The 13,582-nt window shown below is 37.0% G+C and overlaps 1 protein-coding gene across 1 annotated transcript; it reads left to right on the plus strand.

Moving 5' to 3' along the window:
- The first annotated feature begins 6,977 nt into the window (after nt 1–6,977).
- On the plus strand, nt 6,978–7,921 carry LOC131902056 (olfactory receptor 52E4-like). The gene is given in 2 exon segments (XM_059253103.1): nt 6,978–7,173; nt 7,176–7,921. Coding segments are annotated over 2 exon segments (936 nt in total). The 5' UTR covers nt 6,978–6,983.
- Nucleotides 7,922–13,582: the final 5,661 nt, after the last annotated feature.

Consider the following 13,582-nt stretch of genomic DNA (forward strand, 5'->3'; position numbering starts at 1 on the left):
GGCTCAGGGCTCCATAAAATTATTAGTAGTAGTAATTAGTGATTTTGTTGAGTGTATAACTACTATATTAATAAGCCTGGTAAGGTTGTGAAATGCTTGGTCCCTTTTTCCTCATATACACTAAAGAAACAGAATGTAGGTTCAAGGTCATTTTTTTTTTCAGTGTGGACATTCTAAATGCAAACAACAATCTCCTTAGAGGTCACATAATGTCTTTGATCAAGTGACCTTGACTGGACCTAACAAAAGAGACTGTGAAGCAGTGTGTGGTCTCTGTATGGTTTCAGCCAAGCTCCTGAAAGTAGCACCCTGTCTGGTGTGGGCGATAGGATTGTATAGCTCAGAGTACCTGCTTAATGGACCAGTGCAAGACATCTAGATCTCAAGTGTGATTCCTTTGTCAGACCTTGTTTGAAAATCTTAGTTAGAGATGTTTGGTGGCACACAGCTTTATCCCACTCTCAAGAGTCAGGCAGATATCTGAGTTTCGGGCCAGCCTGGTCTACAGAGCTAGTTTTAGGACAGCCAAGTCTACACAGAGAATAAGAATGAAAGTAAAAAATAAAAGAAAAAAAGAAAGAGAGAGAGAGAACCATCTGAGTTCGGATAAGGATGTGACTTCTTATCAAATTAGTAAATGTGATACAAACAGAGGCTTAAAGAGATATTGTAAATTAAGACTTATTATTATAGCACTTGAAAACAGGGCACCATGATGAGCAAGTCCAGTTGGCTTGCTGAAGGATAAGAAGCTATAAGGAAGAGAATGGAAGTTAGCTCTCAGCTTTGAATCATAAGGTGTTGTGGGTAAGACTGTCTTTAAACATCTAGCTAAACTGTGATTTATCTTAAAGGAAAGTATAGTGTTCTCCAAAGTATTGTGTTCCCCAAAATATTGTGCATGCTAGTAAACTTATCTGGGGTCAGAGAAGAGAACAGCTACAATATTAAACATAGAGGATAGGCAGTGGTAGCACACGCCTTTAATCCTAGCATTCCAGAGCCAGAAATCCCTCTGGATATCTGTGAGTTCAAGGCCACATTGGAAACAGCCAGGCTTGGTGACTCATGCCTTTAATCCCAGAATGTGAGCTTTTAATCCCAGGGAGTGATGAGAAAGATATATAAGGTGTGAGGACCAGAAACTAGAAACTTTTGGCTGGTTAAGCTTTCAGGCTTTTGAGCAGCACAGTTCAGCTGAGATTCATTTGGATAAGGACTCAGAGGCTTCCAGTCTGAGGAAATAGAAGGAGGTGAGATAGCTGTGGTTTGTTCTGCTTCTCTAATCTTCCAGCATCCACCCCAATACCCAGCCCAGATTTGTTTTCATTAATAAGATCCTTTAAGATTCATTCTACAGGAAAGGCTCATGAAAACAAAACAAGGTAACCCAGGCTGAAATAATTCTTCATTCAGCTAAAGTACTTTGAACTAAGAAAAAACAGTATTTTAAGCCACAAACTGTACATAAGTTGGTTATGTCGTAAAATCTAAGTAATGCAACACAATGTAAGATTCAGTTGTAATGTGATTCCAGGAACATATTATAAATCTTCTCCATGTATATAAGAAGTTATAATATACATTATAGTGGTAAATTATTGCTTGCTGCTTACATTCACTAAGAAGCTGGCTTTAGGGTTGTGGCCCCAATTAAGACCCAGGCATGTTTATCTTAGAATGTCTGTGGTAGGAACAGAAGAAGACCTTCTGCCAAGGACCCTCTTTATCAGTCCAAAACACAGGTGTTTGGGTTAATACAGTTTCCCCAACCAGTTTCTACTGGACAATGCAATTATCTAATATGATGCTCTACTCTTTTTCTGCTGCTTTCTATCTTATTCTCTTGTTCAATCTTGTGTACATAAAAGAAACCCTGATTCCTTCAAAACTGAAAGTATGGCTATTGTGGATAATTCTCCACATGAAACACAAGCCATAACATGAATAAAATATTCAGCATATTTTTAAGAGAAGAAATAACAAAAGACACATTGGTAAATATTTTAAAAGTAAAATTGGTCAAGTGGTGGTGGCACATGCCTTTAATCTCAGCACTCAAGAAGCAGAGGCAGGCCAATCTGTGTGAGTTTGATGCCAGCCTGAACTTCAGAGCTAGTTCTAAGACAGCCAAGGCTACACCGAGAAACCCTATCTCAAAAAAAAAAAAAATCACAAAAAAGTAAAATTGTTGCAAACTCCAAAATCTTCAAGAAATTAGAGTCATTGACCATATTATGACATGAGCATCAAGGTATATGTTAGACTTTTAGGGATGAGGGTGGATACCATTCAAGACATATCAATGGATATGAATGAGTATACTCTGTCTTAGGCTTTTTGGTTTGAGGAGTTACAGTGTAAAAATACACCCAATCCTTAAAATCTTTGCAGGAACTGTGTCTTTAAGAACAGGTTTCTATCTCAAAAGGAAAATGGAAAAAAAAACATCAATAATGGTTTCAAGTGAAGATAATAACGCTGTTCATGATAACCTGCCAGAAGACACTCTAATACTTTTTGTAAGTTATAAATCATATATAAGAGAGAGATAAGATCATACAGCATTGGGCTCCTCACAGAACTGCCACTTTAAAATTTTGGGGCTTATATAACCCAGCAATATCTGAACATTTCCTCCATCCAAGACTCTGTGCTGTGTGAACTGAGGAGTAGAGTTGAATGAAATGTTACCTTAATATCCTCACACAAAGAGAGTTAGAATGGCAGGCAACCCTCAATGAGTGAAAAGGAAAGTGTGCATGCTGTAATAGTAGCATGAAAATACAGAAAGCAGAAAGGTGATACAGATGACTGTTAGGGAGGACTGTCACTGGGGAAGAATTGAAAGAAAGTAGAAATGAGTGAAGATGATTTTATATGAAAGATAGTCAGTCCTCAAAGACAGAGATATGTGGTGTAAAATCACAAGTTACAACCAAAAGGATTATTGGTTATTTAATGAAGGCAATTGGTAACAGTAGTTTTTATAATTCACCATATGAAGTTTATAGTTTACAATAGAGAAAAATGGGAGTTATAGGAAGAAATATTAAGGAGAGATTGGATAGAGTATGGTTTAATACATGAAAAATAGGTGTAGATACAATAGCAAATATGGACTCTGTGAGGGAAAGACAGGAGACTAAGTAACCAGCTTGTCAATCAAAAGAGAAGGATGAATGTGAGAGCAGAACAAACCAAAATCTCTTTTAGATCAGGAACATTACTTTCTCAGTGATAACAACTCAAAAGAGTCTGAACTTAGAAGATGAAAACTGGTTCACATATCCCATTGTCCCTTGGACCTTTTGTACCTACAGCCAGGAAATCAGAGCATATAGTATGTCCTGGGAGGAATATCAGGCCTCGTCTACCACACAGGAAGGGACACTTAGGAGACACTACTGTGCCCTGCATGAGGATGACATTAGGATAAGTTTTCTTAGGAGAAATGGGATTTTTTTCCATACTCTAACAAAAGAACTGAACATGTGCTTTCCTAGAGACTCCATCTCTTGAACACAGGCTGGAATGGGGACTCTTTCTTAGTTGAAGGACACTGATGGATTTATCTGTAGTTCTCTACACTACCACAGAGATGAATGTATTTCAAGAGCCTACTCTCTTCATCTTTTTAAACCTTGGCTATGGTCATGCCCAAACTAAGCCAGCATTTATACTTTTTAATAAAACCAAACAGAAGAGTTGCTGGGGAAAGTCATACTTTGGAGAGGTCACTGCTATAAATTTAATGCTGTCCTTTCCCCTCAGAAGACCCACTCATTCACATCTTCCCTCATCATATTTCCCTTCCTCATCTTCCACACCACATCTCCTCTGGGCTAAGAGATTATATCCGGTACAGTGTTTCTCTACTATGCCTCGGGGATGAATAGAATGTAAGACCCTTGGGTACAGGTTTATACACAGAGGGTTCTAAAAACTATGTTCAGGGATTGTGGGATGTGTCTAGACTCACTAGAGCTTCTCTCCATGGGATCAGTGAGACCAAAAGCCCAGAGGTTTGAAAGGGCCATCTTTAAGAACCTAGACCACAAGGCTATTCAACTCTATGTAAGGATGGGGAAATAAAATACTAAGAGACATCAGAATTCAGGCAGGGTACAGAAGAGACAGGTGAAAGGAGGAAGAGAGGTCAAATATGTAGAAGCCTCCCTTTTCTTAACGATTGTCCTGAGAACCATTCTCTACACAACAAAACGCAACTTGGAGGGACTGATACGGCTAAGGTAAGGACTTGGGTATACATGAAGACTTTGTAGACTTTGCTTCTGTGCCCTTCTCTTTTTCCCTTCCTCTCTCTCCCTCCCTTACTCTTCCCTTCTTTCCTCTATGAACCTCTCCCTAATACAACTGCATTCCTTTATTGCTTATAAAATGACAGGTACACACATACTTCAATAACAAATGAAAATTACAAAAGCTGGAAAACTGACACACAGTAGCAAAGCCAGTAGTGAGGTTTGCTCTGCTTCTTCTATGACAGACAAAAACTTGCAGATCACCTTCACATGAGGGTTAGGGGTAGAGGTGTGACTGATTTGAGTTTCCAGATAGACTTTCACCGGTAGTTTCCGCTTCACTACTGTCTGCTCCTGTCTCTCTCATATCCCTTCATGTCTTAGTCTTGAAAAAGCCTGAATAAACCTCCTTCCCAGGCCATTCAGTTTTTTGTTTTGTTTTGTTTTTGTTTTTGTTTTTGATCTGACCAAGCTGAGGAAAACTGAAGTGAGAAGAGTAAGGCTAAGAACAGAGCCTGGTTCTCTTCAAACTAAGCAGTACTGGATTATGTTAGTATAAGTGGATATCCAGAGAAGTGTAAATGTCTCATCTGGTAGCAGCCCTTCATTCTTCTGTAACAATCCATTCATCTTCTAGACTACAATGACCTCATTTTAAATAATGGTCTTTTCTTAGCATCTTGGATTAAAACAAAACACTAGGAAGCATCAGTGATATTTTCTGGCTACCTTCTGAGGTGCTTAACTCACATGCATTAATCATGTTCATTCTGAAATAAAGAACATTAGTTGGATTTACTCCCCCAATTTTACAAGAAAAACCTGATTTATAAAGTAGAGAAATTAGCCAAAGTTCTTCAGCAAGTGAATGGCACAACATTTTTAGTCATTTAAAATCTCAGTAGTTTCAGGTCTAAACAAATCCACTTATTGTTCTGCAAAGGCCAAAGAGAAAGAAACAATATAGTAAAAAGAAACCACAAGATCAGTGGCCACAGCAATTGTTGGTGCTATAACGGAAAATGCCCTGCTTATCATCAACTCAGGTTTTAAAGGGTGTTATGGGACTGAGATCTTTGTCGATGAGCCCATCTAAACAAAGATGGCCTCCAAAAATGACCAGCTTGTTAGCTGCATGTGTCACTTCAAGTATCACCCAGCTCCAGCAGAAAAACAGAAACAAGCATTCTGGGTAAATTTGTAAAGAAGTAGGTGTCTTGATGGCTCTACATGGTACTGTGCAAGACTGGCCCTCCTTTCTCACTCCTCTGGTACTCACCTTGCGCCAGTAAAGTGTCCTGTTGAAAACAAACACTGAAGATGGTATTGACTATACATTAGTAAAAGTCCACAAATAGCTTCCAATTTCTCAGACCGTCATCTTCTCCTCAGCACTGGCAAAAGTTGTCCTCTTCCTTCTGCATGATCAATTTTCTCTCAGCTTCTGTAGGGTCTTCTATGGATTCTTTTATATTTATAAAATATTTACCTTATATATTATAAGACAAGTATACACTATTCATCTGATAAGATGAAGGCATTTTCAAAAAGATATACTTCTTGTCAGCTTTACACAAACCTAGATTATCTGGGAAGAGGAAATCTTATTAAATTATTTCTTTTATTTTTTGAGATTATAATATAATTAGATAATTCCCTTTTCCTTTTCCTCCCTCAAACCTTCCTTTGATCATCCCTTGCTATTTTCAAATTTATATTGAGAAAATGTCTACATGGAATTGGCCTGTAGGCAAGTCTGTGGGGTACTTTGCTGATTAATGATTAATATGGTAGGACCCAGCTCACTGTAGGTGATACCACTCCTGGGCAGGTAGCCCTGGACTATATAAGAAAGGAGGCAGAGCAAACCATGAGGCACAAGCCAGTAAGAAGCATTCCCCCATGGCCTTTACTTCAGTTCCTACCTCCAGATTCCTGCCTTGAGTTCCTTTCCTAACTTCTTTCAGTGATAGCGTATGAACTGAGAGTTTTAAATTCGAACAGAACCTTCCTCCTTAAGTTGCTTTCAGTCATGGTGTTTTATCACAGCATTTGAAACTCTATCTAAGACAGATATGTGAGTATTGTCAAGTAACTATGGAGGCTGGAAATGTTTTTGAAAATAACACAGCCCCCCCCCCAAAGTACTAAAAAAAGTAGTGATATTGTCATAGAGTAAACAGGCTACTCAGAGCAACAGAGTTAGAATGAGGAAAATTCTAAGACAGAATATCTCATTGGGCTTGATTATGTTGTGTTGACTATACTGAACCAATGAACAAATCTCTAGATTTATAAGAAATCAAAACACTAATGAAAATATAATGCATCTCATAGAATTTATGGCTTTTTAATAGCAGACCACTTCTTTGAGGGACATTGGACATGGCATGGTAATGAACACAAAGTTATGAGTGAAAATGAACACCAAAAAAAGTGAGTATATACTACAAGATGGAATATTCCAGTTTTTTCAGAGACCTCATAAGTTAGAAAAAAGCAAGCAATATTGGCTGCAATAGGTCTCAGAAAAAAATATGTATGTTGAGCAAATTGCTCAATTACTCTTGACAAGGATGCCTTATCTTTGTAAGTACTTATACCATTTTATTCAACATACTAATGGATGTTTTCCCATCTCCCAGGACTTTGGTAATGGAAGCGCTTAATGAAAGAATAGCATCCCTTGACAAGAATTCTCAGACACTTGCTGGGAGAATGTCTTTTGTCAACAGCACCCAGTTCCATCCTTCCTTCTTTATCCTTCTGGGGATTCCAGGTCTGGAAGTTTTTCATATATGGATTGCTTTCCCATTCTGTCTTGTGTATCTGACTTCCCTTGTGGGAAACATCACCATTCTCTTTGTGATCAAGACTGAACACAGCCTCCATCAGCCCATGTTCTACTTCTGGCCACATTGTCTATGATTGATCTATGTCTATCCACATCCACCATCCCCAAAATGCTGGGCATCTTCTGGTTCAATCTCCAGGAGATCAGTTTTGGAGGCTGCCTTGCTCAGATGTTCTTTATCCACATGTTTACAGGCATGGAAACCGTTTTGCTGGTGGTCATGGCTTATGACCGCTTTGTTGCCATCTGCAATCCTCTTCAGTACACCATGATCCTCACCAATAAAACCATCAGCCTTCTCCTTTCAGTTGTTATTGGAAGAAATTTAATTCTTGTGACTCCATTTGTGTTTCTCATTTTGAGACTGCCCTTCTGTGGGCACCACGTTATGCCTCATACATACTGTGAGCACATGGGTCTTGCCCGATTAGCCTGTTCACCCATCAAGATCAACATCATTTATGGACTTGTGGTGATATCTCATATCCTTGTGGACATGATTCTGATTGCCTGTTCCTATGTGCTTATCCTTAGAGCTGTTTTCCAGTTTCCATCTCAAGATGCCCGATTAAAGGCTCTCAACACTTGTGGTTCCCATGTCTGTGTCATGCTGTGTTTCTACACACCAGCCTTATTTTCTTTTCTGACACACCGCTTTGGCCAAAACATTCCCCACTACATTCATATTCTTTTAGCTAATCTATATGTAATTGTCCCACCTGCTCTTAACCCTGTCATTTATGGAGTCAGGACTAAGCAGATTCGAGAGAAAATAATAAAAATATTTTTACAAAAAGAATAATTCTATGTAAAGTTTGGATAAACATATTCACATATGGCTCAAGGTATAATAATCTGAGTTCTCTTGAAAGTCTTTAAAATTTTAGATGTGATTGCCATGTCTTGCATTTTGATTAGAAATGCTTTAGTATTGATAGCTAGGAAAATCTACAATTCTGTCCAGTCTCCACCTCCCTCCACATATCTGGACAACGTTTAGAAGGTCATAGAGATGACACTGAAGGTGACAATCACCTTTGAATAGAATCACTTTCAAGAATGATAAGCCTTTCCATTTCTCCACACATCTCTTTAGGTAAGTTTGAAAAATGAAGGACAGTGTAACCTAACAATGTTTTATAGATGCAAAGTTTAGTTCTTGACTTAGTACTTACTGGTGTTTGAACTGCCTCATATCATTCTATTCTTTACAATAATCCCAGACTTTTCCTTCATCTCTAAAATTATTGACTCACTTTGGGTAAGTTTTCTATGTCTTATCCTTACAGTCATTACTACTCCCGTCTCTGTTCTCATTCCTTCTCCTTGCTCCCTATTTTTTTTCTCTAATAAATTGGGTTTTAGTTTCTTAAAGGATCTGACAGACTACCTTAAGAACATTAATGTGATACTCTTTTTCAATTTTGATGTGAGTAATTGTGTTTTGTGTCCAAATCCAAACTGATTTTATATATCATTTGCCTTCATGTATACAGGGCTTCATAAAATTTAGAAGAGGAAATAAGGTCAATTCTATGGCATAAGCCAAAAAAATGATCTCAGCAAAATTTCTTAATGCTATGGGCTTCAAATATTTTTTCATATTGTGAAATTCCTGATATGGGTGAAGAATGAAGTTTTGTTTGAAATAGGTCAAACGGCCATTGAAGTGAAGTTCATGACTGGTCATAGAATTCTTGCTTAAAATTAGCAGATGTGCCCTGTGTGTCTTGTGTTTCAGAAATGTTGTCTAGGTCTACATGTCAATACAAAACTACTCAAATTATTACATGATTGGAAAATATGGGTAGATAAAGCCAAGAAGACATTAAAGGAACAGCATCTACTCATCTCTGTGAGCCTGGGCAGCTCTTGTATTTAATAACACCAGCTTAGCTCCATTCCTGCCTGGTGTAGCGACCTGCAAAATTTCCTGGTTTATGTGCATGAATCGTGCTTGAGTTTTACAGCCTCTGCCTTGTGCACCTGGAAGTTATTTACTACAAATTTACAGTGGAAAAATTAAAATGCATTGAAACCTGGTATATCAGCTTAGTCTGACAAATAAAATAAGTGAGGTCTAAATAAACACAGATACTTGTGTCCACAAAGTGTATCAAATGGACCCATCTTTAGCATGATTTTCATGTAGCAAGAGAAGGAAGATCACTCAGACACATTATCTTTATCAGAAATAATTAACTTGCATAATGTGAGTTTCAGAAAGACAAGCATTAAGTATTTTCTCACATGTGAAATATGGGGGGTGGTCATCATAAAGATAGAAAGAGGATTATAAGGGGAAAGGGGGGTAGGACAAGAGGAGCTATATGAGGGTAATTCAGGGATAAATGTTAGCAATGTGTTATATGCATTTATGAAATGAAACCTACTACTATGGCCAATTAGCATGCTCTAGTCAGATCCATAAAAATAAACACCTTACCTCTGTAATTTGACAATTTGTTATTAAACTGTGTCTGCCATTTTAAAAAACTCACCAACCTTCTGACCTATATTTTTTGTCTTAAAAAAAAATCAAGGATCTCTGAACAGATGTTCTCAAACTTGCAGCTATGCAAATAAATATGTATCTAAAATATAATGTAATATTGGGGGTAAGATGATAGCTTACGGATCTTTTGCTATTTCTGCAAAAGTATAGTTGATTTGATCATTAAATATCCATACAGCTCAAATGGCAAGCAATTTTTTGTTGATTTAACTTATATTTATAGAGAACCAAATTATTGTATTATGTAACCTATAACATGAGCTCTGTAAAAAGAGATTGCATCTAGGATCTTTGCCTTGGCATATTCATACTGCTGACATCTACTGGTCAAAGGAAATACAGATCTTGATAAAACGAACTAGTAACCTTTTCATGAGCTACCTACCAAGTGAAGAAATGTAACTGTTTTTTTCTACTCAATTACTTATATAATTTCTGCTCCATTAGTTATTGAACACGAGCAAATTCTATTTCAAATAAGTAAGAGGAGAGTAATTTACATTTTAATAATAGTTTGGATCTCCCATGAAAGACTATTACTCTACCTGTATGCATTAACTCACTTCATGCTGAGAAAAGCCATGTGGACTATATATTGTCATTTTTGTCAGCTATGAAAAATCTATAAGAAAAATGAAAAGGCTCAGAGATGTGAGAATGGCTTTTGGTTATTGAATTATAGGAAGTATATTTAAAGTTAAATTGTCTGACTCCAAATTATTAACTCCAAAAACACGGTGGTGGCACACGTCTTTAATCCCAGTACTCAGGAGGCAGAGCCAGGTGGATCTCTGTGAGTTTGAGGCCAGCCTGGGCTACCAAGTGAGTTCCAGGAAAGGTGCAAAGCTACACAGAGAAACCCTGTCTCGAAAAACCAAAAACCAAAAAACAAAAAAAACCAAGGTGTTCAAAATTAATAATTATGGCTATTATTTATTTGCCAATAAACTTTTTTGTTAAAACATAGCTAATCAAAACAAAACTTCAGTTTTCTGCTGGGCTTTGTTTCATACATTCATCAAACAGGACAATAAATAAATAAATATATAAATAAATAATAGTAGTTTCATAGACAAGAAAAAAAGAACCCTCACTAGCTTTGGCCTTTTAACCACCTCATACAAACCAAGTAATTATAGCACAGCTAGATACACACACACACAAAAAAAACATTACTGGAATGCTTGGAATAAGATTTTGCTGTTGATTTTCTTTCTTTTCTTTTTGTTTGTTTGTTTGTTTTTGTTTTTATTTTGGTTTGGTTATGATTTTTCAAGACAAGGTTTCTCTGTGTAGTCCTGGCTGTCCTGGAACTCACTTTATACACCAAGCTAGTCTCAAACTCAAAGATCTATCTGTCTCTCCCTCCCTGTAGGGAAATAGAGGGATTTGACAGGGGTGGGAGAAAGATAAGAAAGGGTAGGCGATGAGGGTCAACAGAATGCGCTACATACATGTGTGAAATTTTCAAAGAGCAAATATGATAAAATGATAATACAAATCATGTCCTTAAACTATACTTCTTCCTTTACATACTGTCTAGTTATATTTATTTTTGATTTTATTAATTAATATATAGAATTAAGGGCACCAAATGCTCACAAAAAGTATATATAAAGTATATGTATGTATGTGTATACACACACGTGTGTGTATCAAGGTTTGGAACAAATTAGCATCATCTTTCTCTATTACTTATTAATTTATGTACGTTTCAGAGAAGACTTTGAGGAAATACTGGGGTTTCCTACAGTACTGCTCTTTTCCTGCCTTTACTGCTTCTCTACCAAAAGTGACTTCACTTACCACCATAGAGATTTAAAGTGTTAGTGTGAAGCCATTATGCCTTTGAGTAGCTCGTCTCCTGGGGCATGGTCAAGGGGGAGTATTCTCTAGGTGATGTACTGGTCATTGGTAACCACAAGCAGAAAAATAGACTTCTACCCTGAGAAATGTGGGAATTTTCTGTTCCGTGTCCAGGTCCTCAAATATAGCTCATTGGGAGGAGGCTGTCCCCAAAGGACTAGAGGTCTTGTTTAATTCCTTGGCTCTGGCTATTGAGAACTTGGTCCCACACAGGTTACAGTCTATGGCATCCAGTTCTTCACAAATGATTTCTCAGATGTTGGACAGAGGTGGGTAAGTTCCAGTAATTCTGATGGAAGGGCCTCCAAAGAGTAACTGAGCTCCAGTGGATGGGTCAGGACTCTGTAGATAGATACCAAATATATAGTGAGGGGTCAGTTTGAAAATAACTCAGATTCATTGCTAAAAGTCAGACATCAGCACCCACAGTGACAAGAAAACAAACCAGTTTCAACACATGTAGGAGTGTGTGTGCAATTAGGAGCACATGAATAAAGAATGGTATACTATATACATAAGGGAAATATCCATGGAAACAGGTCAGGCATAGATGGTGTCTTTTCCTTCATATACATTTCTATTTGTCTGTTTAGATGTGGCCAAATGACCAGTTAGTCATGGTGGCAGGAGAAAGTAATTTCATGGACAAAATAGGAGGATAAGTGATGTTAGTGGCAAATTCAAAGTTACTTTAAACACACCAAATTACTTTAAAACTTTAACTAAAATGCACAACTCTCCAGAGCTAATATTTTAGAAAATACAATTCATATACCAAGAAAAACACCCTGAAGTTTAAAAAGAATAGTCATTGAACTGAAAATGGCATTGCAATGAAAATTGGGATTTAAAGTCACAAGAAACCCCAATGATGTAAAGCTAAGCTTAAACATAAACTTTTACTTCTTTTATTTTTCCCAAACGCACTTTTTATTTTATTCTTTATCTAGTTGTTGGGTTTTTGGTTTGTTCATTTTGCTTTTGCAGTTTTGGTAGGCTGCTTATATCATAGAAAGTTTTGCTGGTATGGTAAACTAGGTTAATACCAGTAGTCTTTTAGAATTTGAAGTACCTTGCTCCAGGCTCTTCTAACGTTTTTAATTTTCCACTAAAAAATCAGCTATTATTCTGGTGGATTTTCCTCTATTTGTGACAAGCGCATGTGTGTGTGTGTGTGTGTGTGTGTGTGTGTGTGTGTGTGTGTGTGTGTTCCTTTTGCTGCATTCAATATTCTTTCTTTGTTTTGTATACTTGGTGTTTTAAGTATGACATGCATGAGAAGATTATTTTCTGGTTTTGTCTATTTGGGGCACTGTGTGCTTCTTGTATCTGTACAGATTTGTGTTTCCTTAATTTGGGGAAGTTTTCTATGATCCTGTTGAAGATCTGGTCTATGTTGTTTACCTGGGATTCTTCTCCTTCATCTATGTTATGATTCAAAGCTTTGGTCTTTTCACAACGCCCCACAGTTCTTGTGCATTTCTTTTGTGTGCTTTTTCAAATTTTTCACATTCTTTCCTGTGGCAGTTCAATTCCTCTATGTTATCTTCAAGTTCTGATATTCTATCTTCTCCTTGATCCATTTATTTAAAAGACTTTCCTCTGAGTTTTCTAATTGGTTTATTGAGTTTTTCAGTACCATCTTCATTTCAACGAGAGTTTTCTTCAGTATTTCCATTTACTGAATTTAGTTTTCAAATCCTCAGTTGTCTTCATTAGTTTGTTCAATGTTTATTTTTGTTTTCTTGTACATCAGTCAGATATTTACTGCTTTTCTCTATGTTTATTGAGCTGTTTGTGTCTTCTTTAAATGCTTTAAATCTTTGATGATGTTTATCATTGCTGTTTTAAACTCTATGTACTAGTGTTCATACAGGTAATTCTCCTTGGAGACCATTTCTAAAGGACTAACAGATTTAGGAGGAGAAATACTGTCATAGCCTTTCATATTGTTTGTATTTTTTGTGATATGACCTGTACATGTGAACTTCTTTAGTTGTACATCTGATATGAAATTCTAAGCTGCATCTATTGATCTACCAGTATCTTACTGTATAGTAAAAGGCATCTCAAACTCATGAC

The sequence above is a fragment of the Peromyscus eremicus genome, unplaced genomic scaffold (genome assembly GCF_949786415.1).
Source record: "Peromyscus eremicus unplaced genomic scaffold, PerEre_H2_v1 PerEre#2#unplaced_1634, whole genome shotgun sequence".
Classification (NCBI taxonomy): Eukaryota; Metazoa; Chordata; class Mammalia; order Rodentia; family Cricetidae; genus Peromyscus; species Peromyscus eremicus.